The sequence below is a fragment of the Macaca thibetana genome, chromosome 3, assembly GCF_024542745.1.
Source record: "Macaca thibetana thibetana isolate TM-01 chromosome 3, ASM2454274v1, whole genome shotgun sequence".
Classification (NCBI taxonomy): Eukaryota; Metazoa; Chordata; class Mammalia; order Primates; family Cercopithecidae; genus Macaca; species Macaca thibetana.
Window position 1 is genome coordinate 160,036,986 of NC_065580.1, and position 24,421 is coordinate 160,061,406.

General features: G+C 46.1%; 1 protein-coding gene across 4 annotated transcripts in view; it reads left to right on the forward strand.

Annotated features, from left to right (window-relative positions):
* HLCS (holocarboxylase synthetase) overlaps window positions 1-24,421 on the forward strand; it is a 247,697-nt gene that overhangs the window by 14,576 nt on the left and 208,700 nt on the right. For 2 of the 4 annotated variants that reach the window (XM_050785742.1, XM_050785743.1), the window contains exon 2: window positions 12,463-12,600. Coding sequence is in view for 1 of the 4 variants with exons in the window: in XM_050785740.1 (XP_050641697.1) it covers window positions 8,006-8,200; window positions 12,463-12,600 (333 nt within the window). In the remaining 3 variants the exon portion in view is untranslated. Of the gene's footprint in view, window positions 1-7,968; window positions 8,201-12,462; window positions 12,601-19,199; window positions 19,270-24,421 lie in introns of those variants that run through there. The other 2 variants (XM_050785741.1, XM_050785740.1) reach the window with 2 other exon arrangements.

Consider the following 24,421-nt stretch of genomic DNA (forward strand, 5'->3'; position numbering starts at 1 on the left):
GCTGCTGTAACTAAGTACTGCAGACTGGGGCTACGACAACAGACATTCATTTCCTGAGTTCTGGAAGCTAGAAGTCCAAGATGAAGGTGTGGGCGGGCTTGGTTTCTCCTGAGGCTTCTCTCTTTGGCTTGGAGATGGCTGTCTTTTCCCTTTGTCCTCACAGGATTGTCCCCCTGTGCATGTCTGTGTCTAATCTCCTCTCCTTATAAGGACACCAGTCATAACAGATTAGGGCCCACCCTGGTGACCTCATTGTACCTTAATGACTATTTTAAAGTCCCTGTCTCCTGATGCAGTCCCAGTCTGAGGTACTGGGGGTTAGAACTTCAACATTAGAATTTGAGGGGACACAGTTCAGCCCATCAACACAGGAACAGAAGCAGAATATTGAATTTTTAAAAAACCCAAGGGAAGAGTTTCAGAAAGGCCAGAGGCTGGCAATGGCTTGTTTGTTCTTAGACATGCCCTTACCTCCTGCCGCCGCTCTCTCTCCTGTGGTCCACAGGGAGGTTCCTGGAGGCTCTTCTGCTGTGGGGCCTGTGGTGAGGTTTGGCCACATGGCGTTGGGCTGGAGGTGTGGAGCGCCTACAGTATTTTTCCACCTTCTTCCTCTGCCGATGTCTCCAGCAGCAGTTGTTTCTCTGTGGCTCCATCTCTCACGGCACCAATCTGTGGGTTCCAGCTTCCACCAGGGGACCCTGGATCCTGGGTGATGGTAACCTGACCTGTGCTGTGTGCCCTCAGCCCTGCAGAGGGGTTGTGGCCATCTGCTCTTTCTATTCCCTGGGTTGCCTCACTGTCCCTTCTCTGGTGTCTGTCTACTTATTTATTTCAGACGGAGTTCCACTCTTGTTGCCCAGGCTGGAGTGCAATGGCGCGATCTCGGCTCACTGCAACCTCCACCTCCCAGGTTCAAGCTATTCTCCTGCCTCAGCCTCCCAAGTAGCTGGGATTACAGGCGCCTACCACCACGCCTGCTTAATGTTTTGTATTTTTAGTAGAGATGGTGTTTCACCATGTTGGCCAGCTGGTCTCGAACTCCTGACCTCAGGTGATCCACCCGCCTCAGCCTCCCGAAGTGCTGGGATTGCAGGCGTGAGCCACTGCGCCCTCCCTTGTCTGCTGTTTTAGCACCTTTATCATGTTGTAGCCAACTCTGCATGAAATCCCCTCTGAATAGTAGTTTTTGTTGATTGGTAGAAATAGCATGGTCAGGAGTGCCAGGTACTGCAGAAAGATGGAAGGGATGGAAATGGAAAGTGGTCAGATCTTTGAGCAATGGGGGTAGAGCCCAGAATTCCTGGGCTTGAGAAGGAGATTTTTGGCAAACCAATGGGTGTGCACCAATTGTCACGAAGGTCTTAATTTGGACCTACTTTGAGACAGTACTTTTTCATGTTTATCACGCAGCTGGGTACAGTCTGTTTTTGAAGTGCTTTTTCGGCTTTAGCTGTCCTCCTTTTTTGGTTTTCTGACTTTTCCTCATTGATTTGGAGTTCTTTGTATATTCTAGATATGAATCCTTCATCAGTTATGTGTGTGACAAATACCTATTCTCAATCCAGAGCTGCTAAAAAAAAAAAAAAAAAGAAAAATAGACAGGGTCTTTCTCTGTCGCCCAGGCTGGAGACCAGTGGTGTGATCACAGCTCACTGAAGCCTTGACCTCCTGGGCTCAAGTGATCCTCCTACCTCAGCCTCCCGAGAAGCTGTCACCACAGGCATGCACCACCATGCTTGGCTAATTAAAATATATATGTATTTTTTCTTTTTTTGTAGAGATGGGGTTTCCCTATGTTGTCCAGGCTGGTCATGAACTTCTGGACTCAAGTGATCCTCCCACTTTGGCCTCCCAAACTGTTGGGATTACAGGCATGAGCCACTGTGTCTGCCCCCAAGTCCTTCTTAATTTAAATTTCCTTTTTATACATTTCGGTTGCCTGATTATATAATTCTTATCAATCTAGCAGATTCAGTATATTAATATGGCAAACCTAATAATATTCCCTTAGATGTTTCAATACTATTCATAAACTCAGTAAGATTTCAATATAAAAGTACCCATTTCAAATTAGTTATAAGAATGTACTTAGAACAGCCACATAGTCTAACACACTTCAAGTATATGTAAGACCAAAAATATGCATAGATTCCTTATTAATCCAGAAATATAAATCTATGGCTTTGCTTCTTTCAAGCCTTTCTATATGTAACTCAGTTTTATTGGATGAGGAGATGGATGCTGTACAGTTACTGTCCTAGTTAACCGAGGCCATCGTCCGTCAGAGATTTCGCTGGGTTTCTTTCCTCAGTCTTTAAGGAGACAGTGAATCCTACTTATTGTCATTCTGTCAACAATTCTGAAATCTCAAGGAGGGTGAGGCCAGACACGACACATGCCTGTAATCCCAATGCTTTGGGAGGCTGAGGCCGGAGGACAGCTTGAGGACAGGGGTTCAAGAGCAGTCTGGGTGGCAGGGCAAGACCCTGTCTTTTAAAATAATAATAAAAAAATTAAATTCAAAAGAAGGAAAATGATCTCTTAGCCTCTTTTAATTGAAGTTACAACATTATTTACCTCTGTTTGCTCATAGAAGTCTGTAGCTGCCACACAGACTGATAAATTCTCAGGATAAATTTAATTTTTACAGTCTTTGGAACTAATAAAATCTTATACCATGTCCTGTTTTTAGGCTGATCCAACTCTGAAGGAGTCTTAAACTAGATGTGATGAGCTTTGGTTTTCTCCTGCAACTCTGTGCTTCGGAATCTCAGCTTTCGGGTCTTTGTATTGATGCCCTCTTGGGTCGCAAACAACCTTCTAAAGGAAGAATTTGCAATCTACTAATCTTTATCAATACAATAAATCAATCAATAATACAAACATACCCAAATAACGAGACTCAGCAGTAACACATTTTCTCCTACGTTCTTTTAGAATGTTTAAATTTTATTGAGGATGACCATGGATTTTATGGCTCTTCATTTTTTTCTTTTTTTGTTTTGAGATGGAGTCTTTCTGTCACCCAGGCTTGAATGCAGTGGTGTGATCTCGGCTCACTGCTACCTCTGCCTCCTGGGCTCAAATGATTCTCCTGGTTCAGCCTCCCGAGTAGCTGGGACTACAGGTGTATGCCACTGCACCTGGCTAATTTTTGTATTTTTAGTAGAGATGGGGTTTTGCCATGCTGGTGTTGAACTCTTGATTTCAGGTGATCTACCCGCCTCGGTTTCCCAGAGTTGTAGGATTACAAGCGTGAGCCACCACGCCCAGCCGGCTCTTGAAAATTGGGTATCTTCATAATTGGGTGTATTTCAATTTGATACTCAAATCGTCCTGATTTGGCTACTGGAAGCATTTCTGGCTTGTCTCCTGCATCCTTCTGCCTGGCCCTGTTTTTCTTTGAAGCTTCCCCTGCTTCCTAGCATAAGATGTTCTGGCTTATCCGGTATCTCCTGAACACCAGAATCAGTGATTTCTCCAAGGATTTCTAGTTCCCTGTAACGAGGAGAAGAAAACCTGTTCAAGAATCTGAGCACTCAGGTGCATTTTGAGGTAAGGCTACTCTGAGGCCATCTCAGTGAACAGAGCTAGAAAAGATAATTATTTTCCTCTTAAAGACATGAGTTCAAATGAATATTTCCAATAGTTCAAGATGTTCTAATTTAAATTCTTTGATGCTCTAAATATTATCTACTTTTCTTTTTATTTTGATTAACAAAATAAAATTACTTTTTGTTTGATTTGACAACATGATTGTTCCAAAAACAAGAACATATTAATATACATATTAAAGTTACTGAATAGAGATCAAGATTTTCTATATTGTTCCTTGGTTCTTAGAAAGTATCCCAGGCTGGGCACGGTGGCTCACGCTTGTAATCCTGGTACTTTGGGAGGCCGAGGCGGGTAGATTGCTTGAATTCAGGGGTTCGGGACAAGCCTGGGCAACATGGCGAAATCCTGTCTCTACAAAAAAAGTACAAAAATTAGCCAGGCGTGGTGGCATGTGCCTGTAATCCCACAACTTTGGGAGGCTGAGGTGGGCAGATGGCTTGAGCTCAGGAATTGGGAACCAGCCTGGGCAACGTGGTGAAACCTTGTCTCTACAAAAAATACAAAAATTAGCCAAGTGTGGTGGCTCATGCCTATAATCCTAACACTTTGGGAAACTGAGGAGGGAGGATTGCTTGAGCCCAAGAGGTTGAGGCTGCAGTGTGCCAGGATCGCACCACTGCCCTCCAACCTGGGTGACATAGCAAGACCTTTCTCAAAAACAAACAAAATAAATAATCCTTCTCAGCTCAGGCCATTTGACTGATGAGAATTCTGAATACTCTCCAAGTTCAAACAGGTACTGAGTTAATGTCAGTATAATAGGCTTTCCCTGGGGAAGTTCTGTCATGTATTTAATGGGGGATAGGACAGTAAATACTCTACTCTCTCTCGTCCCCAAACTATTATTCCCAGGGCATGCTTTCCTAAGGGCAAGAAACTAGAGACTTCTTGAGTCTGTGGAGACTTTTCCTATAGAAAGCCAGTCGTGTTGATGGGTTTCAGAGGTGGTCTTCAGTGGCTAGCTGGTTCACTCTTCTTCCTTTCTGCAGTGTTCATATAAATGACAAAGTCTTCCTTCTAAATCCCTGGTCTGGCCAGGCAAAGTGGCTCACGCCTATAATCCCAGCACATTGGGAGGCCAAGGTGGGAGGATCACCTGAGGTTAGGAGTTTGAGACCAGCCTGGCCAACATGGTGAAACCCCATCTCTACTAAAAATACACAAATTAGCCAGGTGTGGTGGCACGTGCTTGTAATCCCAGCTACTCGGGAGGCTGAGGCAGGAGAATCACTTGAACTCGGGAGGTGGAGGGTGCAGTGAGCCGAGATCATGCCGTACTCCAGCCTGGGCGAGTGAGACTTCATCTAAAAAAAAAAAAACCCTAGTCGTGGTCTTATTTTCCACATCATTTTGGAAATGTCTTATTAGAGTCTAGAGTAGCCCAGACCCAGGGAATGACAGAGGAAGATGTTAGCAGTGCTTCTCTAACTTTAACGTGTTTGTGAGTCTCCTGGGATTTTGTTAAAATGCAGACGCTGATTCGGGGTTGGGTGGAGCCTAGGATTCCGCATTTCCAGCGAGCTTCCAAGTGATGCTGCTGCTCCTGCTCTAAGGACCACACCTTGAGCAGTGAGGGACTACAGGATGAGGATTAGGTACATACACATTAATATCCCTTGATGTATTTTTTTGCATCCTTCCCCTATTCCTTTGTTATGTGGGGATGATGAAACTCAGCTCTATCCTTGACCTTTGCAAAATGAAATCATTTTAGGGTGGTATCATAAACAGAGCTTGTTGTGTGATTGTTTCACTTCTCACTGTGACCTTCATATCTTCCTCCCTCTATTCCTTCCCCAGGCGTGAATGGTATCAGTACTCTTCAATGCAAGGGTCAGCTCATGTTGAACCATGGTGGTATGTAGGATAAAATGTGTTACTGCTGAGTCTCGTTATTTGGGTATGTTTGTATTATTGATTCATTTATTGTATTGATAAAGATTAGTAGATTGCAAATTCTTCCTTTAGAAGGTTGTTTGCGACCCAAGAGGGCATCGATACAAAGACCCCCATGATTTTAACCTAGAACTGGTATACAGGATTGACCACAAAATGTAATTTTCCCATGATGTATTCTGAGACCATATCTTGAAACACCTAAGGAATGGTAAACCTGGAAAATTCCTATTGGCCAGGTGGAGTTATGGTACCTGGGGGAAGGTGTGGTCTCAAAACCCTTAGGGAATTTGGAAAAACTGGAGATGTTGGTGACCTTCAGATAGAAGAGATGACCTCTCCATACCTAGCAGGGGTGGGGAGTGGTCCTTATAGCCATAATTCAGCAAACTTCAAGAAAGCTATTTGAAAGGTTGTTCAGTGAAACATTTAGGACTTATCACTGTTGAGCACTTTTCATTTTCAAATTCCTGACTTGTAGCCCTGTGTTGTCCTGGAGTGGCCGAATCTCTCCTCAGAGAGAACTGCACATCCTTCTCCAGTGACACAATTTTAAGGTCTTGTTACCATGCAGGAACCCACTTCCTAGCTGCTACTGTCCTGTAGAGAAGTGTAGGATATGGCTTTAGTCCTGTTCATCACTTACTGTTTTTCTTCTATTTCTGGTCCACAGAGATGCTTGCTTTTGGGCCCAGTTATTTCTTTTTGGATTTTTCTCTTTTAAAAATCTATTGCTATATGCAATGGGGGAAATTTACTATGTTATCTAACCAAAAGTCTGAAGTTCTGGGAGTGGGTATTCTATGCAGCTATTTTAAAGCAGATGAACAAATGGTCAAGGTACTTTAAAAATCTATCTTTATGGCTAGGCGCTGTGGCTCACACTTGTAATCCCAGCACTTTGGGAGATCCAGACAGGAGTTTGACTGCTTGAGACCAGGAGTTTGAGACCAGCCTGGGTGACACAGCGAGACCCTGTCTCTATGAAAAATAATTTTTAAAAAATTAGCTGGGCATGGTGGCCAGGAGGATCACTTCAGCTCAGAGTTTGAAGCCGCAGTGAGCTATGATTATACCACTGCATTCCAGCCTGGGTGACAGAACGAGACCTTGTCTCTTAAAAAAAAAATCTAGCTGGGTGCGGTGGCCCACGCCTATAATCCCAGCACTTTGGGAGGCAGAGGCGGGTGGATCACCTGAGGTCGGGAGTTCAAGACCACCCCTGGCCAACATGGTGAAACCCCCTCTCTACTAAAGATACAAACATTAGCCGGGCATGGTGGCAGGCGCCTGTAATCCCAGCTACTTGGGAGGCTGAGGCAGGAGAATGGCGTGAACCCAGGAGGCGAAGGTTGCAGTGAGCCGAGATTGCACCACTGCACTCCAGCCTGGGCGACAGAGTGAGACTCTGTCTCAAAAACAAACAAAAACTATCGTTGGATTAAGACATGGATGTGGTATACATGACTGCTTTTGCTGCATCTTGCCATCTGCTTGCAGTGAGGGCCAGAATAGGAAGCCACTCGATGGAATTGTTTGCTGTGCTTCAGGGCTGTTCAGAACACGTTCTTTACATAATGCCTTTTAAAGAAATGAGGTTCTATGGAAGAAGCCTCTATGTCAGGACTAATTATGCTTCCCTTGGAGACAAGAACACCAAATCATGGTGATGTTTTCCTTTTCCCACTGGTGTTAGGATGCTTACAGTCAAACTGGTGATCCACATGTAGCAAGCACCATAGCGAGCCTTCCTGGCACAGCCTTTTTAGAGGCAGCCTTTTTGGTGCTTATCTGTCTTCGATTTCTGTTTCCTGCCCTTATTTTAAAAAACATTATTGCATCCCGTGAATGTATGTGATTGACCTTAAAATCTTTTGCATGAAGGCTTAGTGCAATTTAATAAAAACGGCCTTATTTTCCCAAATGGACTGGGTAGCGGCTGTGTGAGCGCTCTGGGACTCCGGGTGTGGTGCTGGTTAGTAAACGTTGGCCTTGAACATAGGCAGAGCCCCCTCCTCAATCCGCCTCCCACTCCTCCAAGGAAGGGAGGCTGGACTTGGCTTAAACAGGTCGGGCAGCCACTGGAGCCTCCCCTCCCCCGCATCCACAACCTACCCATCCCACTCCACAGCCCAGGCGCGGCCCCTCACCCCGGCCTTCACCCCCTCCTGAGCCCCCTCCCCGGGTGCAGCCACTGACCCCGGTGCACACCCCCCACCCCGCCGCTGCCCCTCGCCGCCGCCACCAGCCCTGGGCACGGCCTCCGAAGCTCCTCATCACACACCCCGGCGCGGCCTCCCCGCTCCCCCGCCCCTCCCGCCGCAGCCTCCACTTGCCCGCGTCACCCTCCGGGTCCCCGCCTCCCCCGCCTCCCCCGCCGTCCCCACCCCCGCGCCGCCCGGCCCGGGAGGGTGGCGCGGCCCTTCCGGCTGGGGCGGGGCCAGGCCTGGGGCGCTGGGGAGGGCGGGCTCGCCCTGCCAGCGGCGCGGCCATGCTCATCACGCTGTGCTACCTGTACCTGTGGGCGCGCTGGGGTCGCCGGCCGGCTGAGCTCGTGCGCGCCACGGTGCGGCGGCTGCGCGCCTCGCGCTGCTCCTTCACCTTCTGCGGCGCGGCTGCGCAGCCCCCCGGCGCCCGCGTGTGTCTGAGCCGCGGCGGCCGCGTCTTCTGCGTCAGCGACAGCCAGGTGGGCGGGCCAGGAGGGCGGGCGACCCGGGCCCCGCGAGCCGGAAGTGCCCCCGTCCCTGCGCCTCGTCCCTGCCGGGAGCCCGGGAGTTCAGGAGCCCCGGGGTGGCGTCCTTAGTGCGGCCTGTGCGGCCCGGGAGGGGTGGGTACCTCGGGGCCCAGAGAGAGGCCAGAGGTGCGGGACTCGGACCACGGACCCTGTCGCCTCTTCCCGGTCAGCGGGGCGGTGCGTGGACGCGTGACTCTAGGCGCGCACCTGTGAGGACGTGAGCTGTGGATTGGCAGCCGGACGCCAGCAGCGCCCACCTGGGGTCGCCCCCGACCTCCTTTCCCACCCTTGGAGCCGGCGTTTGGGTGACTGTGAACCAGGAAAGACAGCTGTGGCCGGCCGGGAGCCGTGGCTTATGCCTGTAATCCCTGCATTTTGGGAGGCCCAGGAGGGAGGATATCTTTGAGCCCAGGAGACGGAGACCAGCCTGGGCAACATAGCTAGACCCCTCTCTACAAAAAGCAAACAAACAAACTTAAGTCGGTGTGGTGGCACGCACCTGTAGTCCCAGCTACTAGGGAGGGTGAGGCGGGAGTGTCACTTGAGCCCGGGAGGTTCACTTGAGTCCCGGAGGTTGAAGCCACAGTGAGCTATGATTGAGCCATTGCACTCCAGTCTGGGTGACAAAGCAAGACCCTGTCTTAAGAAAAAAAAAGATCTCAAACAAAAAACTCCCACATGTGTCATCAGCTTTTTGTCAGATGTCTCCAAAATATAAAAAACTGCACTTTCCCCTCTCCGTCTTCTGTCAGTTGCATTATTCACCAACTTGGGCACCCGAGTGATGGTCTTTGTGTCCTTTAAGTTTCAGTTGACACTCAGCCTTTGTTTGTTTTGACCCAATACTTAGGATGGTGGTTACGTGTTGTGCCCACTCTGTCACCTACATTGTGACTTGGGCCAGTCAATTAATCTCTGTAAAAAGTCTGCTGCCTTGCTGTAAAGGGAACAATAGATCTTTCCATTCAGCTGTTTTTGGAAATGGGCTTGGTTTCACAGTGCAGTACTGCACAAAATTTCATGGACATCGGGAGCATTGTTCTCAGTATTTAAACATGTTTTGCTTTTAATCAGTTTCTTGTCCCTTTCCTCTGCTTTCTGGAATATTGCCTCACTTTTAGCCTGAAAATGACGTTTTCTGCTGTGTCACACCATAAAACCCCTGTGGGAAATTGAATCTTATCTAAGGTTTGAACATTGCCTGGAGGCTATGCTTAGATAAGGGATGAAATTGTGCCACTAGCAAATAAAAAATACTCTTTTTTGTTAGTACTATGTATGTATTACGACACACTGAATATGAATGACTGTTTTCTCAGGTCCCTCAAGGTACTAGTTATGCATATAACTAGTACCACCTCCGCATAACTGACACTACCCAGACAAAAGGGGAAGAAGTTCATTCATTACATACAATGTATGGCTTAGAGCGGTGGGAATTAACCTGATTGAGAAAGATGACTCAGTAAAATGGGAAAAAATTGAGGGGTGAGCTTTTTGTAGTAGTTTCCAAATTGGATCAATTACTTTTGGGATTTAGGTCAGAATAGAAATTTTGGACACATGAAAACATTGAGATGGGAATGTCTGATTTTCTTGGACAGTTGTGGTTTTGAATATTTTCATGTCTCTGCTGGTCTTCTGTTAACTACACTAACCATAACTAGTGGTTTTCAGCCCTTGCCTACCTGTGCAGGCCGGAGTAGGAGTGGCTGGTGCTTTCAGGGATTCTGCAACTATGCTTTCTCACGCTGCACAGTAAGCTTTGCCTACAGATTTGGTTAGATATCGCTGCATCATTTCCTAGTTTTCTGGACTAGATGGGACTGCCATGCTCTGCGTCCCTCGCCTTTAAATCACAGTTCCTATTCTAGTTCGTATCTTTTTCCTCTTAGGAAATTAGCTTGTTTAGCAAAGCAGCTTGACCTGAAATAGAACATTTAATGGTGGTTGGGTTTCAGCTGCGATGTTTAAGGTCTGCAGGTGGAAAGCTTGACCATTTATTTGTGGTTGGCTACTGTTATTTTGAGATTTAAAATATGATCAGGTGGATGATTTGGTGGATACCTCAGTCTACTTGGGTCTACTTTGATGGATACCTCAGTCTACGTGGGCTGAAATAAGGACACACCTGAATCTCACGCCCGTATATTGAGATGGATCTCATTCTGTCACCCAGGCTGGAGTGCAGTGGCGTGATCTTGGCTCACAGCAATCTCCACCTCCCAAGTTCAAGTGATTCTCCTCCTTTGGCATTCTGAGCAGCTGGGATTACAGGCATGAGCCACCATGCCTGGCTAATTTTTGTATTTTTAGTAGAGACAGGGTTTCACCACAGTGATGGCCAGGCTAGTTTTGAACTCCTGACCTCAGGTGATCTGCCCACCTTGGCCTCCCAAAGTGCTGGGATTACAGGTGTGAGTCACCAAGCCTGGCCTGTTCTCATATGTTATACATTTAAAATCAAATGCATCAATACTGAATGTGTATGTTTATAATGGAATGCACTACAATCAATTGGTAGGTTTAACCAAAGATAGTTTATACAAATTGGCAATGTCAAGCTTTTTGACTGTTTAATATATGTTTAATATACACATTCTATGCTTGGATAAAGTGGACATGCTTTTTTTTTTTTTTTTTTTGAGATGGAGTTTTGCTCTTGTTGCCCAGGTTAGTGTGCAATGGCGCGATCTCGGCTCACCGCACCTCCGCCTCCCGGGCTCAAGCGATTCTCCTGCCTCAGCCTACCGAGTAGCTGGGATTACAGGCATGTACCACCACGCCTGGCTAATTTTGTATTTTTAGTAGAGATGGGGTTTCTTCATGTTGGTTGGTCTCCAATTCCCAACCTCAGGTGCCTCAGCCTTCCAAGGTGCTGGGATTACAGCCGTGAGCTACCGCGCCCGGCCTAAGTGGACATACTTTTTAACCACTATATTGATAATTATGTTTACTGAGGGAGGGACAAATTCTTCCCTAAATTTTCATTCATTTAGTTCAACAGGTTTTTATCAAGCAGATTTGAACTGATAGGCAGCACAGTGGAGCCTGCCTAGTTACCTTTGTTCTGGGTGAATGGTGAAAGCCCCCTGCGTGCCCAGCTTAAATTTCATCTTTTTCTTCTCTGGCTATGCCCTGTATGTCAAAGCCTTTTAAAATCAATTTGCTATTTTTCTTAGAGACATTTCAGGAAAGAAAACAAGAGATAACTGGGTGTATCTGATTTGCTAACCAATCTTGATTCTAATCTTCTTTTTTAAAAACTACAATCACTCCTGACCGGAGTTTACATTCCATTAAAGTATGTCTGATTGCATCTCTGCATATGGTAAATGCCTTTCCCTGAAATAGCTTTTCTCTCTGGATTTGACTGCTGTGTGAGCATCCAGAGACTTGCACACTTCCCAGATCTCAGGGAGAGGAGCAGGGTTGATTTCACTATAAGGAAGGCGTAAAGAAAAACTGCCTTGTGCCCGTGCTGTGATGGCTGTAGGGAATGAAGGAACAGCCCTTTGGGCTTCTGTGAGTAAGGACTTTTTGTTGGTGGGTACATACCTCTAGGCCTCCTCGCCTTTTTTTTTTTTTTTTTTTTTTTTTTGAGATAGGGTCTCACTCTGTCACCCAAGGCTGGAGTGTAGTGGCATGATCTCAGCTCACTGCAACCTTGGGCTCCCAGGCTCAAGTGATCCTCCCACCTCAGCTTCCTGAGTAGCTGGGACTACAGGCCCCCATGCCCAACTCATTTTTTTGGTATGTTTTTGTAGAGATAAGGTTTCACCATGTTGGCCAGGCTGGTCTTGAACTCCTGGGCTCAAGCGATCCGCCCACCTTAGCCTCCCAAAGTGCTAGCATTACAGGTGTGAGCCACTGTGCTGGCCAGCCTCCTCATCTTTAAATGTACTTCCCAGTTAGCTACTATGTGCTAAGCAGTGAGGAATGGTGGGGATAAGCCCCGTTTCAGAATTCATTGCTTGAGAACAGTTGTCTAGAGATGTTAAAGCTGTCCTGAGTCACAGATGGGCTTTTGCAGGTGCTTAAATAGTCACAGCTAAACAAGAAACACAGGGTTCCTGTGGCCGACAGAGGAGCATCAGATAAGCTTATTTGGATGTTACTTGGAATTATAGGATAGGGTGTGTTTCAGAGGGGGTTGACATTTATGGCAGTTGTGGTGTGAAGTGACAGTCTCATGTTTCTTTCCCTCTCTACAGTCCATTGAAGACTTGAACAAGTGGGCTCTATTTCTTGTGTCTCCTTTTATACTTGAAGCAGAACACATAGCATTTGTGACGGAGAGCATTTGGGTACAAAGTGAGAATTTACAGAGATCATCCTCTTCCTCAGAAACTGTGAGTACCATGTTTACTTGTGTCCCATAAGGAACTGATGTGTCTTAGTCAAAACCAAATTTGCTTTTTTTTAAATTTTTAATTATTTTTTCTGAGATAGTGTCTTGCTCTGTCACCCAGGCTGGAGTGCAGTGGTGTGATCTCGGCTCACTGGGACCTCCACCTCCTGGGTTCAAGTGATTCTCATGCCTCAGCCCCCAGCGTAGCTAGGACTACAGGCGTGCGCCACCGCACCGGGCTAATTTTTGTATTTTTAGTACAGACGGGGTTTTGCCATGTTGGCTAGGCTGGTCTTGAACTCCTGACCTCAAGTGATCCACTTGCCTCGGCCTCCCAAAGTGCTGGGATTACAGGCATGAGCTACCACGTCCGGCCTCAAATTTGTCTTTTTGTGAGTGCTCTTTCCTAGCCTTTGTGACCCCCTTTCTCTTTGGATATTTTGGGTTAACTATGTTAGTAAAATTATTTTCACCTGTTTCTTTTTATGTTTTTAATGCAGCTGCTAGAAAATGTTATTGTTCTTACTATTTTTCAGACAGGGTCTTACTGTGTCACCTAGGCTGGAGTACAGTGGCCATCATAGCTCACTGTAGCCTCAAACTCAGAGCTCAAGGGATCCTGCCTCCGTGGCCTCCCAAAATACTTGGATTAAAGATGTTAGCCTCCATGCCTGGTCACTGCTAGGAAAGTTAAAACCACTTGTGTGGCTTATGTTTGTGGCTCATGTTATATTTTTATTCAGCAGCACTCTCTCTCAGGTCATCTCGTCCATTCCTACAACATCTTGTTTCCTAAATCAACCTGAGTGGCTGGGGTATATCACCACCTACGCCCTAAACGTCTGTCCCTGAGTATTCTGAAAATACTTCAACCTCAGCCACATGTCCAAAATGAGTTGTGTTTGTATTCTTCTGCTTAAAAAAGAGAAAATCTCAAATTAACACGCCAGGCTGCTTTTCCTCGCACCTCCTCCTCGCTTCTGTGAAGTTACTAGTTCTAACAGCACTCCCTAAATTGTCAGCTCCGCTCCTTCATCTCCACTGCTCCTCTTTCCATCCTCATGTGCATTATCTTTTGTGTGAGCTGTGAAAATAGCCTGTCCCATGTCCCTTCCTTGGGCATTCCTCTTGATGGCCAGAGTTAGTCATTCTGGACCCACATCCAGTTGGGACACTGTTGCATAAGCTTTTGGTGGATGTCATCCCTCCAGGTGCAGTCCATGTCCTGAGGCTTATGGAGGTCTGACTCCAACCCACCCTTGCAGCTTCCTTCCCCTCACTTGTGGGTCCTCACCCGCCATTGTTCCCTGCCATGTAGATAATCCAGTGGGGATTTTGCTGATGCTAGCCATGTTTACTGGATTCCCATTTCATGAAGATGATCTGTAAGATGCTGTATTGAGATGAGAGAAGAGGACAAAGCGGGAAGTAAACAAGAAATAATTGACTGGAATTCAGGGTGAACCAAAATAAGTAGAGGCAGGTGCAGATAGTATAGGATAGCGAGAGACTTTCTGGTGGGGGCCCTGGAGCGGACAGAGCATCAGGCAGATGGGCCTGGAGCAGTGCAGTGTGTTAAGACAGTACGCTCTCTCTGGAAGGTTTGTAATGTTTCGTTTAGCCCTGTAGACATTTATGGTAATAATAAGCCATTTATTGAGCCCTTGCTAGGTATTTTATAAACATTACCCCTAACGTCACGGGATCCTTGGGGTGTCGCTTCACCAAGACAGAAACTTCTGTGGCTAGCAGCGCCTTCTGCCTGAGTATTGCTTGTGCCCACTGGGCTTATTCCACCCACTTGGCCTGGTAGGCTGCACTCAGCTCATTCTACCAGCTCAGATCCCATACCTACCAGGGGCAAGCCAGGTGCAGAGTGGCAAGGGGTGTGTAGGTGAGCAAGTGCAGGGTCTGGGGGTGGGTGGCTCCATGCAAGACTGGGGCTGGACCAGGTGTACTGAATGAGGCTTTCACTGAGGGCACCCGCGTCTGGACAAGGGGAACATGGTGGCACCTGGAAGCATGGAGATGCTGGGAACCGGAGAGCCCCAAAGAGGGTGTTTACAGCCTTGGCTTGGGGAGCCCCTAGATCTTGGCTTCTTGAAGGGCCACAGTTCTTCTCTCCTTCTTGTTGCCTGCAATGTAGTCAGCACGGGGACACGTTTCAGCCCTGGTTTGTCTTACAGCTTTTAGTACCGCCATTCGGTGGGTCCTGAGTTATTGTCCTGCATCCAGGAAGAATGAGGTACGCGGAGGGTGAGCAACTGGAGGGTGAGCAAGGCAGAGAGGAGCTTTATTGAGTGGCAGAACAGCTCTCAGGAGACCTGAAATGGGTAGCTCCTTTCTGCAGCTGGTAGTCCCAGTGTCTGTGTGAATCTGGTTGGGTCTGAGGTTTTCATGGGCTCAGAAGGGAGGAAGTGCATGCTGATTGGTCCATGGGCAGCCATGGGCGGGCCAGAAAAAGCACCATCAGTTCTCACTCTGGGCCACAGGCTTCACCCGGAACTGACAGCCAGGTCCCCAAGGTTTTGGGCTGGTCTTGGCTTGAAAGTGGGGCATCACCAGGGACCCGACCCTTTCTACCTATCAGCCTGTCTGCCTTCTGCTGTCAGTCATGTCGTCCAAGGCGCCCAGGCTGTTTCTGCTGAGGGGTGCCTGCAGGCCTGCAGCCAGCCGTCCTCAGCTTCTCCTCGGCCTCCCTCCCACCCTCGTAGTCAAAAGGATTAGTCCAGAGTGGCTCCCAAAGTCTAGAGGGGGCTGAGGTGGGAGGGGGCTGGTGTGTCAGCGCCATCCTGAGCGGCACTCACCTGGCCGGGTTGGGACAGCGCCCAGGCTCAGCGTCAATTTTGCTCCAGAATCAGAGCGGGCACAGGGAGCAGGGAGAGGCCAGGAAGCGGAATCAAGCACTTATAAGCCTGTGGGGAAGAGGGGCTTCTGGGGCCCCTGAGAGCACAGGGATGCCCAGGTCCACAGCAGTGGCTGGGAGGCTGCAGCTATGCCTAGGAGCACTGGGCTCCCGCCCCGCCAACTCAGAACCGGGAAGGGCTCCTGCCTGCTCCCAGCTTCCCTTGGTTCCACAGAGCGCGTATCCCTGGCCACGCCTGCCCTGCTCCAGACTGGCTGCTGCTGCCATCACTAATACTTACGGCTTTACAGAGTTTTATTATTATTATTGCCATTTTGAATATAAGAAAACTTATGTTATAAGATTAAATGACATTCCTAAAGTGATAGGAATATCATTGCTAAGTGATAGACAAGGTTTTCTTTCTTTTCTTTCTTTCTTTTTTTTTTTGGAGATGGAGTCTCGCTGTGTTGCCCAGGCTGGAGTGCAGTGGTGCGATCTCAGCTCACTGCAACCTCTACCTCCCGGGTTCAAGCAATTCTCCTGCCTCACCCTCCCAAGTAGCTGGGACTATAGGTGCATGCTGCCACACCCGGCTAATTGTTTGTGTTTTAGCAGAGACCGGGTTTCACCGTGTTTCTCAGGCTGGTCTCGAACTCCTGAGCTCAGGCAATCTGCCTTCCTCGGCTTCCCAAAGTGCTAGGATTACTGGCCTAGACAAGGTTTTAACCAGCTGCTAAGTGACAGATAAGATTTTAACCAATGCTTCTGCCCTTTCTAGTAACTAGAGGAACGAATTAATGGTTTTAAAGAGATCTAAATCATTGAGATTCCAAAATAAAGCTTTTATTAACCTGGGTCCAATCAAACAGTACTTGTGTCTCATGTTTGGTAGGAGACCAGCTGTTGATGTGACGGCTTTGGTGAACTTGGGGCTGATTTTCTTTTTTTTTTTTGGGACGAAGTCTTGCTCAGTCACCCAGACTGAAGTGCAGAGGCGTGATCTCGGCTCACTGTAAACTCCGCCTACCAGGTTCACGCCATTCTCCTGCCTCAGCCTCTTGAGTAGCTGGGACTACAGGCACCTGCCACCATGCCTGGCTCATTTTTTATATTTTTAGTAGAGATGGGGTTTCACCGTGTTAGCCAGGATGGTCTTGATTTCCTGACCTCATGATCTGCCCGCCTTGGCCTCCCAAAATACTGGAATTACAGGTGTGAGCCACCATGCTCGGCCAACTCAGGGCTAATTTTCATATGCAGAAAAGATGATTCATAAACTTCATTTTTATTTTTAAAATGATTTTCAATTTATTGAGAATATAAATTAAATAATCAAGTAGGTCAAATCATATGAAATTGCTGATATCTGGCTTTTCTTTTTGAACTACGAAGAGTCCTTGTCATGTGGTAACTGTATTAGACGGTTCTTGCATTGCTATAAAGAAGTACCTGGAGCTGGATAATTTATAAAGAAGAGGGTCTGCAAGCCATACAGGAAGTGTGGTGCCAGCATGTGCTTCTGGTGAGGGCCTTGAGGAACTTACAGTCACGGCAGAAAGCAACAGAGGTGCAGGTGTGTCGCATGGCGAGAATGGAAATGAGAGTGAACTGAGCTGGGGGAGGTGCCACACACTTTTAAACAATCAGGTCTTGTGAGAACTCGCTCACTGTGGGGAGGACAGCACCACACTATTCATGAGGAATCTGCTCCCGTGATGCAAACACCTCCCACCAGGCCCCACCTCAACCATTGGGGATTACATTTCAGCATGAGATTTAGAGGGCACAAACTTCCAGATTCTATCAGTAGCTAATTCCTTGGCCTTTTTTTTTGAGGCGAAGTCTGGCTGTGTTGCCCAGGCTGGATTGCAGTGGTGCAATCTTGGCTCACTGCAACCTCTGCCTCCTAGGTTCAAGCGATTCTCCTGCCTCAGCCTCCCATGTAGCTGGAATTACAGGCGCCTGCTACCACGCCTGGCTAATTTTTTGTATTTTTAGTAGAGATGGGGTTTTACCATGTTAGCCAGGGTGGTCTTGAACTCCTGACCTCAGGTGATCCACCCGCCTTGGCCTCCCAAAGTGCTGGAATTACAGCCTTGAGCCACCACTCCCAGCTCCTTGGACATTTATTTATTTATTTATTTATGAGATGGAGTCTTGCTCTGTTGCCCAGGCTAGAGTGCAGTGGCACGATCTTGGCTCATTACAAGCCCCGCCTCCTGGGTTCATGCCATTCTTTTGCCTCAGCCTCCCGAATAGTTGGGACTACAGGTGCCTGCCACCATGTCCAGCTAATTTTTTTTGTATGTTTAGTAGAGACGGATTTTCATCTTGTTAGCCAGGATAGTCTCGATCTCCTGACCTCGTGATCCACCCGCCTCAGCGTCCCAAAGTGCTGGGATTACAGGTGTGAGCCACCGCGCCCAGCCTACAAACTCAAATGTCTTGAAAGATTTCATTTCATTTTAGGACTCTAGGTGCACAGAATTGGGTTAACCATACTCCTTGTTCCAAATGTACTCTCATCATTGGCTTATGCATGGCTCTCATTCACCTGTGGATTTGAAATAATGTAATAAATACCCATGAACTCACCGCTAGAACTACAAGTGCCTCCCCACCCCGAGTCCATCTACTTGCTCCTGCTCCTTCCTCATGGGTCCCCCCACCCCTCCTCCCAGTTTCTTTTTAGATTTTTAAGTTGTCTGGATTAACAGACACCACGTTTTTGAACACTTATATAACTCTTTTTTTTTTTTTTTTTTTTTTTTGAGACGGAGTCTCCCTCTGTTGCCCAGGCTGGAGTGCAGTGGCCGGATCTCAGCTCACTGCAAGCTCCGCCTCCCAAGTAGCTGGGACTACAGGCGCCCGCCACCTCGCCCGGCTAGTTTTTTGTATTTTTTTTTTTTTAGTAGAGACGGGGTTTCACCGTGTTAGCCAGGATGGTCTCGATCTCCTGACCTCGTGATCCGCCCGTCTCGGCCTCCCAAAGTGCTGGGATTACAGGCTTGAGCCACTGCGCCCGGCTATATAACTCTTATACATTATAGTTATGTGTTGCTTCATGACAGATACACATTGTGAGAAATGCATCCTCAGGTGATTTTATCATGCAAACATCATAGAGTGTACTTACACAAATCTAGATGCTGTAGCCTACTTCACACCTGGGATTTATGGGGTAGCCTATTGCTCCTAAGCTGTAAACCTGTACAGCATGTTACTGCACTGGATACTGTACATAGCTGTAACACAGTGGTATTTGTGTATCTAAACATAGAAAAGTCACAGTAAAGATACAGTATAAAAGATAACAGTACACCTGTCTAGGGCACTTGCCATGAATGGAGCTTATAGGACTGAAAGTGGCTCAGGGAGTCCGTGAGTGAGTGGCGTGTGAATGTGAACGTGTAGGACACAACAGTCACTACTTTAGACTTAAAAAACACTGTACACTTAGGCTACGCTGAATTTATAACAGCCTTCTTCTTTGATAATAAATTAATCTTAGCTTACTATCACATTTTTACTTTATAAACTTGATTGTTTAAAGTTTTTGATTCTTTTGTAATAACACAGCTTAAAACACAAACACATTGTACAGCTGTAAAAAATATTTTTATATCCTTATTCTAAAAGCTTTTTTCTAAGATTTTATATTTTTAAAAAAAATTTGTTTTTAAAATTTTGTTCTTATTTTTATTTATTTATCTCTACAAATTTGTGAACATACAAATTGCTATGTTTCCTAGGCTGATCTCCAACTCCTGGCTTCAAGCAGTCCTCCCACCTCAGCATCCCCCAAGCACTGGGATTATAGACGTGAGTCACCACGCCCAGCCTGTTTCTTATTTTGTAAACTTTTTTTGTTAAAAACTAACACACAAACACACACATTAGCCTAGGCTACCCAGGATCAGGATCATCAGTATCACTGACTTTAACTGCACACGTGTCCTCCTAGAAGGTCTTCATGGGCAGTAACGTGCATGGAATGGTGAACTCCTGTGATAACAGTGCCTTCCTCCTGAGTAGTTCCTGAAGGACCTGCCTCAGGCTGTTACTGTTTTGTTGTTGTTTTTTTTTTGAGACAGAATCTCACTCTGTTGTCCAGGCTAGAGTTCAAGTGTGATCTTGGCTCACTGCAACCTCTGGCCCCCAGGTTCCAGCAATTCTGCCTCAGCCTCCCAAGTAGCTGGGATTACAGGTGCCGGCCACTGCACCTGGCTAATTTTTGTATTTTTAGCAGAGATGAGGTTTCACATGTTGGTCAGACTGATCTCAAACCCCTGACCTCAAGTGATCCACCTGCCTTGGCCTCCCAAAGTGCTGGGATTACAGGCATGAGCCACCACACCCAGCCGTTTTTTTTTTAATAAGTAGAAGGAGTCCACTCTAAAATAATAGAAAACGTAGCAAACACATAAACCAGTAACAGTTGTTTATTATCAGGTACTGTGTGCTGTATGTAATTGTCTGTGCTATACATTTTATTTTATTTTATTTTATTTTAGAGGCAGAATCTTGCTTTGTCACCAGGCTGGAGTGCAGTGGTGTGATCTCAGCTCACTGCAACCTCTGCCTCCTGGGTTCAAGCAATTCTCCTGCCTCAGCCTCCCTAGTAGCTGGGACTGCAGGCGCGCGCCACCATACCCAGCTAATTTTTGTATTAGGCGGGGTTTCACCAGGTTAGTTAGGATGGTCTCGATCTCTTGACCTCAAGGGATCTACCTGCCTCGGCCTCCCAAAGTGCTGGGATTACAGGTATGAGCCACCGTGCCCGGCCTTGTCTGTGCTATACTTTTATATGACCAGCAGCCCACTAGGTTTGTGTACACCAGCATCAACAGAAATACGTGAGTACTGTGCTGTACTACAATATCATTAGACCATAGGAATTTTTTTACCTTCGTTGTAATCTTATGGGACAGCCATCATATATGTGGTTCATCGTTGGGCGAGACATTATGTGGTGTATGACTGTACTAAATTTACAAATATGGTAAGCTTGAAGTTTTCTTATATATTCTAATATATATAAATTTAACAAGATTTCAATTTAAAGCCAAGGCCAGACTTTCCAAAATATTGCAATTACATAAAATGTCGAATATGTACAGGCTCCTTTTTAACATAAAATATGACTGCTGTGCTTTTAATTTCCTAAATTGTTAATTATATGTCTTTATGGAGCTAAAAGATGTACCGCATCTTAAGGAACATAGTTACTATATTATATAGGATATAGGCTAAGCTGTATAAAAATGGGACCCAGAGCTACAGGGGCTCAAACAAGCTAGAAGTTAAATTTCTCTCTCTGGGCAGTGGTTTGCTTTGGAAGTCCATCCAGGGACCCATTTTTTTCCTCATCTTCTTCCTTGGTTCTTTCTCCCATCTTCCCTCCTCTATCCTAGGTAGTGGTTCTCTCTTGCTAGAGTCTGGCTCCCCTGCTACTCCACCACCGTCAGCTTCATCCACATTCTAGCCTTCAGAATGGGGGAAGAGAGAAGGTTGGAAGACAACCAGTTTCCTCTTTAAAACTGTAATCTTTCTGGGCGTGGTGGCTCCTACCTGTAGTCCCAGCTACTTAAGAGGCTGGGGTGGGAGGATCACTGGAGACCAGAAGTTTGAGGTTGCTGTGAGCTTTGATTGCCACTGTACTAGAGTAAAACCTCATCTCTAAAAAATCAATAAATTAAAAAAATACATTTGTGATCCAGAAATTTCACATGGTGACTTCTGCTCCCATTCCATTGTCCAGAACTTAGTCACATAGCTCCCTTGGTCACTTAGGTGTAGGGTGGGCTGAGAAATGCATTCCCTAGCTGGACAGTCATGGATTCAGCAGAAACCGGGAGTTCTGTTCCTGTAAGGGAGAAAGAAAGGCTAGATTTTGGGAGATAATTAGCATCTCTGCCACAGCTATCTCAGTACTGACTTTCCAAGGAAGGTTTAATTAAGACCTTGCTGAATGGTAGTTACTTAGTTCTTTTTTTTTTCTTTTTTCTTTCTTTTTTTTTTTTTAGATGGAGTCTCTCTCTGTCGCCAGGCTGGAGAGCAGTGGCGCGATCTTGGCTCACTGCAACCTCTGACTTCCTGGTTCAAGCCAGTCTCCTGCCTCAGCCTCCCGAGTAGCTGGAATTACAGGCACACGCCACCATGACCAGCTAATTTTTGTATTTTTAGTAGAGACGGAGTTTACCCATGTTGGTCAGGATGGTCTTGCTCTCCTGACCTCATGATCTGCCCGCCTCGGCCTCCCAAAGTGCTGGGATTACAGGCGTGAGCCACCGTGCCCGGCTGTGGTTACTTAATTCTTAATTTTCTAGGGTAGAAGAATGCCTTCCCAATGAGGAGGACTGCCACAGTCCTGGGTCTTGCAACCAGGAGCTAGAGACGTCCAGAGCCATTCATGTTGACCACTCTGGCTATTACCCTGAGCTCCATTTTATAAATTAAGATTCAAAACTTAAAAAGGGATTGATCTCATAGCTCACTGTCTTCTAACCAAGTCAACAGTTCCCCTTAGGGTTGATTGCTTGATGGGATTTTGCATTTTGGGGGGGCTCTTATGAATCTGTGCATGTATGTTTCACCTAACTTCACAGCCCCATTTGAATTTTACAGGGTCCTAAGATATTAAATAGAAAAATATATTATGTAAGAAAGACATTTGAATTTGATGGGATCTTATATTTTTTCACATTTTTAAGACTGTACAACTCTTAAAGATATTTAAAATATCTTTTTAAATTTTGGATATTTCAAATGGCTTTGATCTGTGGTCATTCTATAGATTCCTAACAACAGATAAATGGATCTTAAAATTCAGTTTTAAAAAATGTAGCATTCACATATTCATATTTTCACTTATTCATTTATGAGCATATTTATTGAACATCTATGTTTCACTTATTTTGCTTGATGCAGTAATACCAAGAAGTGATGGCAGATTCAGCTCAGTTTTCAGTATTTTCTGCACTTACATTAGCAATCACATTTAGTAAGAATTGTTGACCCAAAGAACTTAATACAATTCTTTTTTTCCACAGGAAATTTGCTTATGTTCCTTGTACTCGATCAAGGCATTCATTGAAGGTTTATTGATTGTCTATTATATGCCAGATTGTGTGCTCGGTAGGGCTGGAGGCATGAGTCACATGGAGAGGAAAGATTCATTCAGAGATGACATTCCCTGTTTGTAAGGAACTCACAGTATGGGGGAGCAGAGAGCTAAGTAAATGAACAATTAAAGGTCACCATGTTAAGTACTATAGAAGGCATGGATAGGGATTATCGGGGGACCTACCTAGATTGGATGAGGTCAGGAAGGACTTTCCAGGGCTGGTGATGTCTGAGGTTTAAGGTGAAAATAGGAATCAGGTGAAAGGAGGAAAGGACTTTTCAGGTAGAACAGCATGTACAGATGTACAGAAAGCATTTGCACCTGGCCACTGCACACAGCTCAGTACATTTGGAGTCTGCATTCACCTGAGTCGGGGAATGGCCCTAGATAAGACCGGAGGGGAAAGCAGGGGGTGGAATGTTGTATGGGAAATTACCTTGATGCAGTGGTCGCTTCCAAGAACATGGCCAAGCAGGCTATTCCAGCAGTCACAGAATAGAGAGGCTCATAGGCTGAGTTAAGATGCTTGAATCACGTTGTTTATTACATCAATTCAAAACATGCAGCAAGAAATAGGGGGAGAGATCTGGGATCAGTTAACACTTAGGATCAGGTGCCTATGGAATGGAAGGAGCACAGTCTGAATCCTGGGCCATGTGATGTTCATACATGGAGTCCTATCTCCCTCTGCTGCATCAGCCTTCCCTGCCAATGGTGTCAGTACAAGGACTAGAGTTGAAGTTACACAAGGGCCCAGAAGGTGGAAGGTGCCTGTAGCCAGCACACAGTTGCTTTGTTAGAGAGACTTGGATATATACGTCTGCAGTAGCTGTGGCTTACCAGAGACCTGCTGAGATGCTGTGTGTGTTTTTTAATCTGTGTTTCTAGACAGTATATAAATGGGGTCAAAATGGGTGGCCAAATTAAGGATGACATAACTGTAAAGTGGCATAGTTTGTGTCTTACTGATATTTAAGATTTGATAAGATTGGCCCTGGTCAGCCTGGGCAGCACAGCAAGATGCTGTCTCCACAAGAAATTAAAAAAAAAGAAGTAGCCAGGCATGATAACGTATGCCTTTGATCCCATCTACTTGGGAGGCTGAGGTGAGAGGATTGCTTGAGCCCAGGAGGTTGAGACTGCAGTGAGCCCTGATTGCACTATTGAACTCTAGGCTGGGTGACACAGCTGTAAGACCCTGTCTCTCTCTTAAAAAAAAAAAAAAAAAAAAAAAAAAGATTGGTTCTCCCGTGACTTTCTGCCCAGGACTAACACTCTTTGGTTTTGTCCTTTTTATCTGTGTTTAACACATGTATGTTCCACTTATTTTGTCTGTTTTGAGCGTGTCTTACAAGCTTTTGACTCACTATGAGTTTCATCCATGCTATTTGTTTTTCTTGTTTTCTATGTAGCAGAATTGAATATACTCACAAATTGGATGGCAAATGGATGTAATACACAAATCGAACAAGGCTTATATGTGTTAACCAGGAATTTGGACTTGATCCCAAGGGCAGTAGGCTAAAACCAGTTTTTTTTTTTTTTTTTATTTTTTAAAGCAGAATGATCAGATTTGTGCTTTAGGAAGGTCACAATTCAGGCAGATTGCAGAAGGGATGGGAGGGGAGCAAACCTGGAACAGATTGTAGGCCAATCCAAAAGATAACGGGCTTGATGAGTGCTGGGAGTAGGAACACTGAGATAGAGACAGATGTCCATATTGGTTAGGAGGTGATGGCCTGTGGTTGGGTGGTGGGTCACTTGTGGAGATGGGGAATGTAGCAGGAAGGACTTAGAGGGCTGTTGTCAGGAATACAGTTTCACACATTGCATTAATCAGATTGCTTG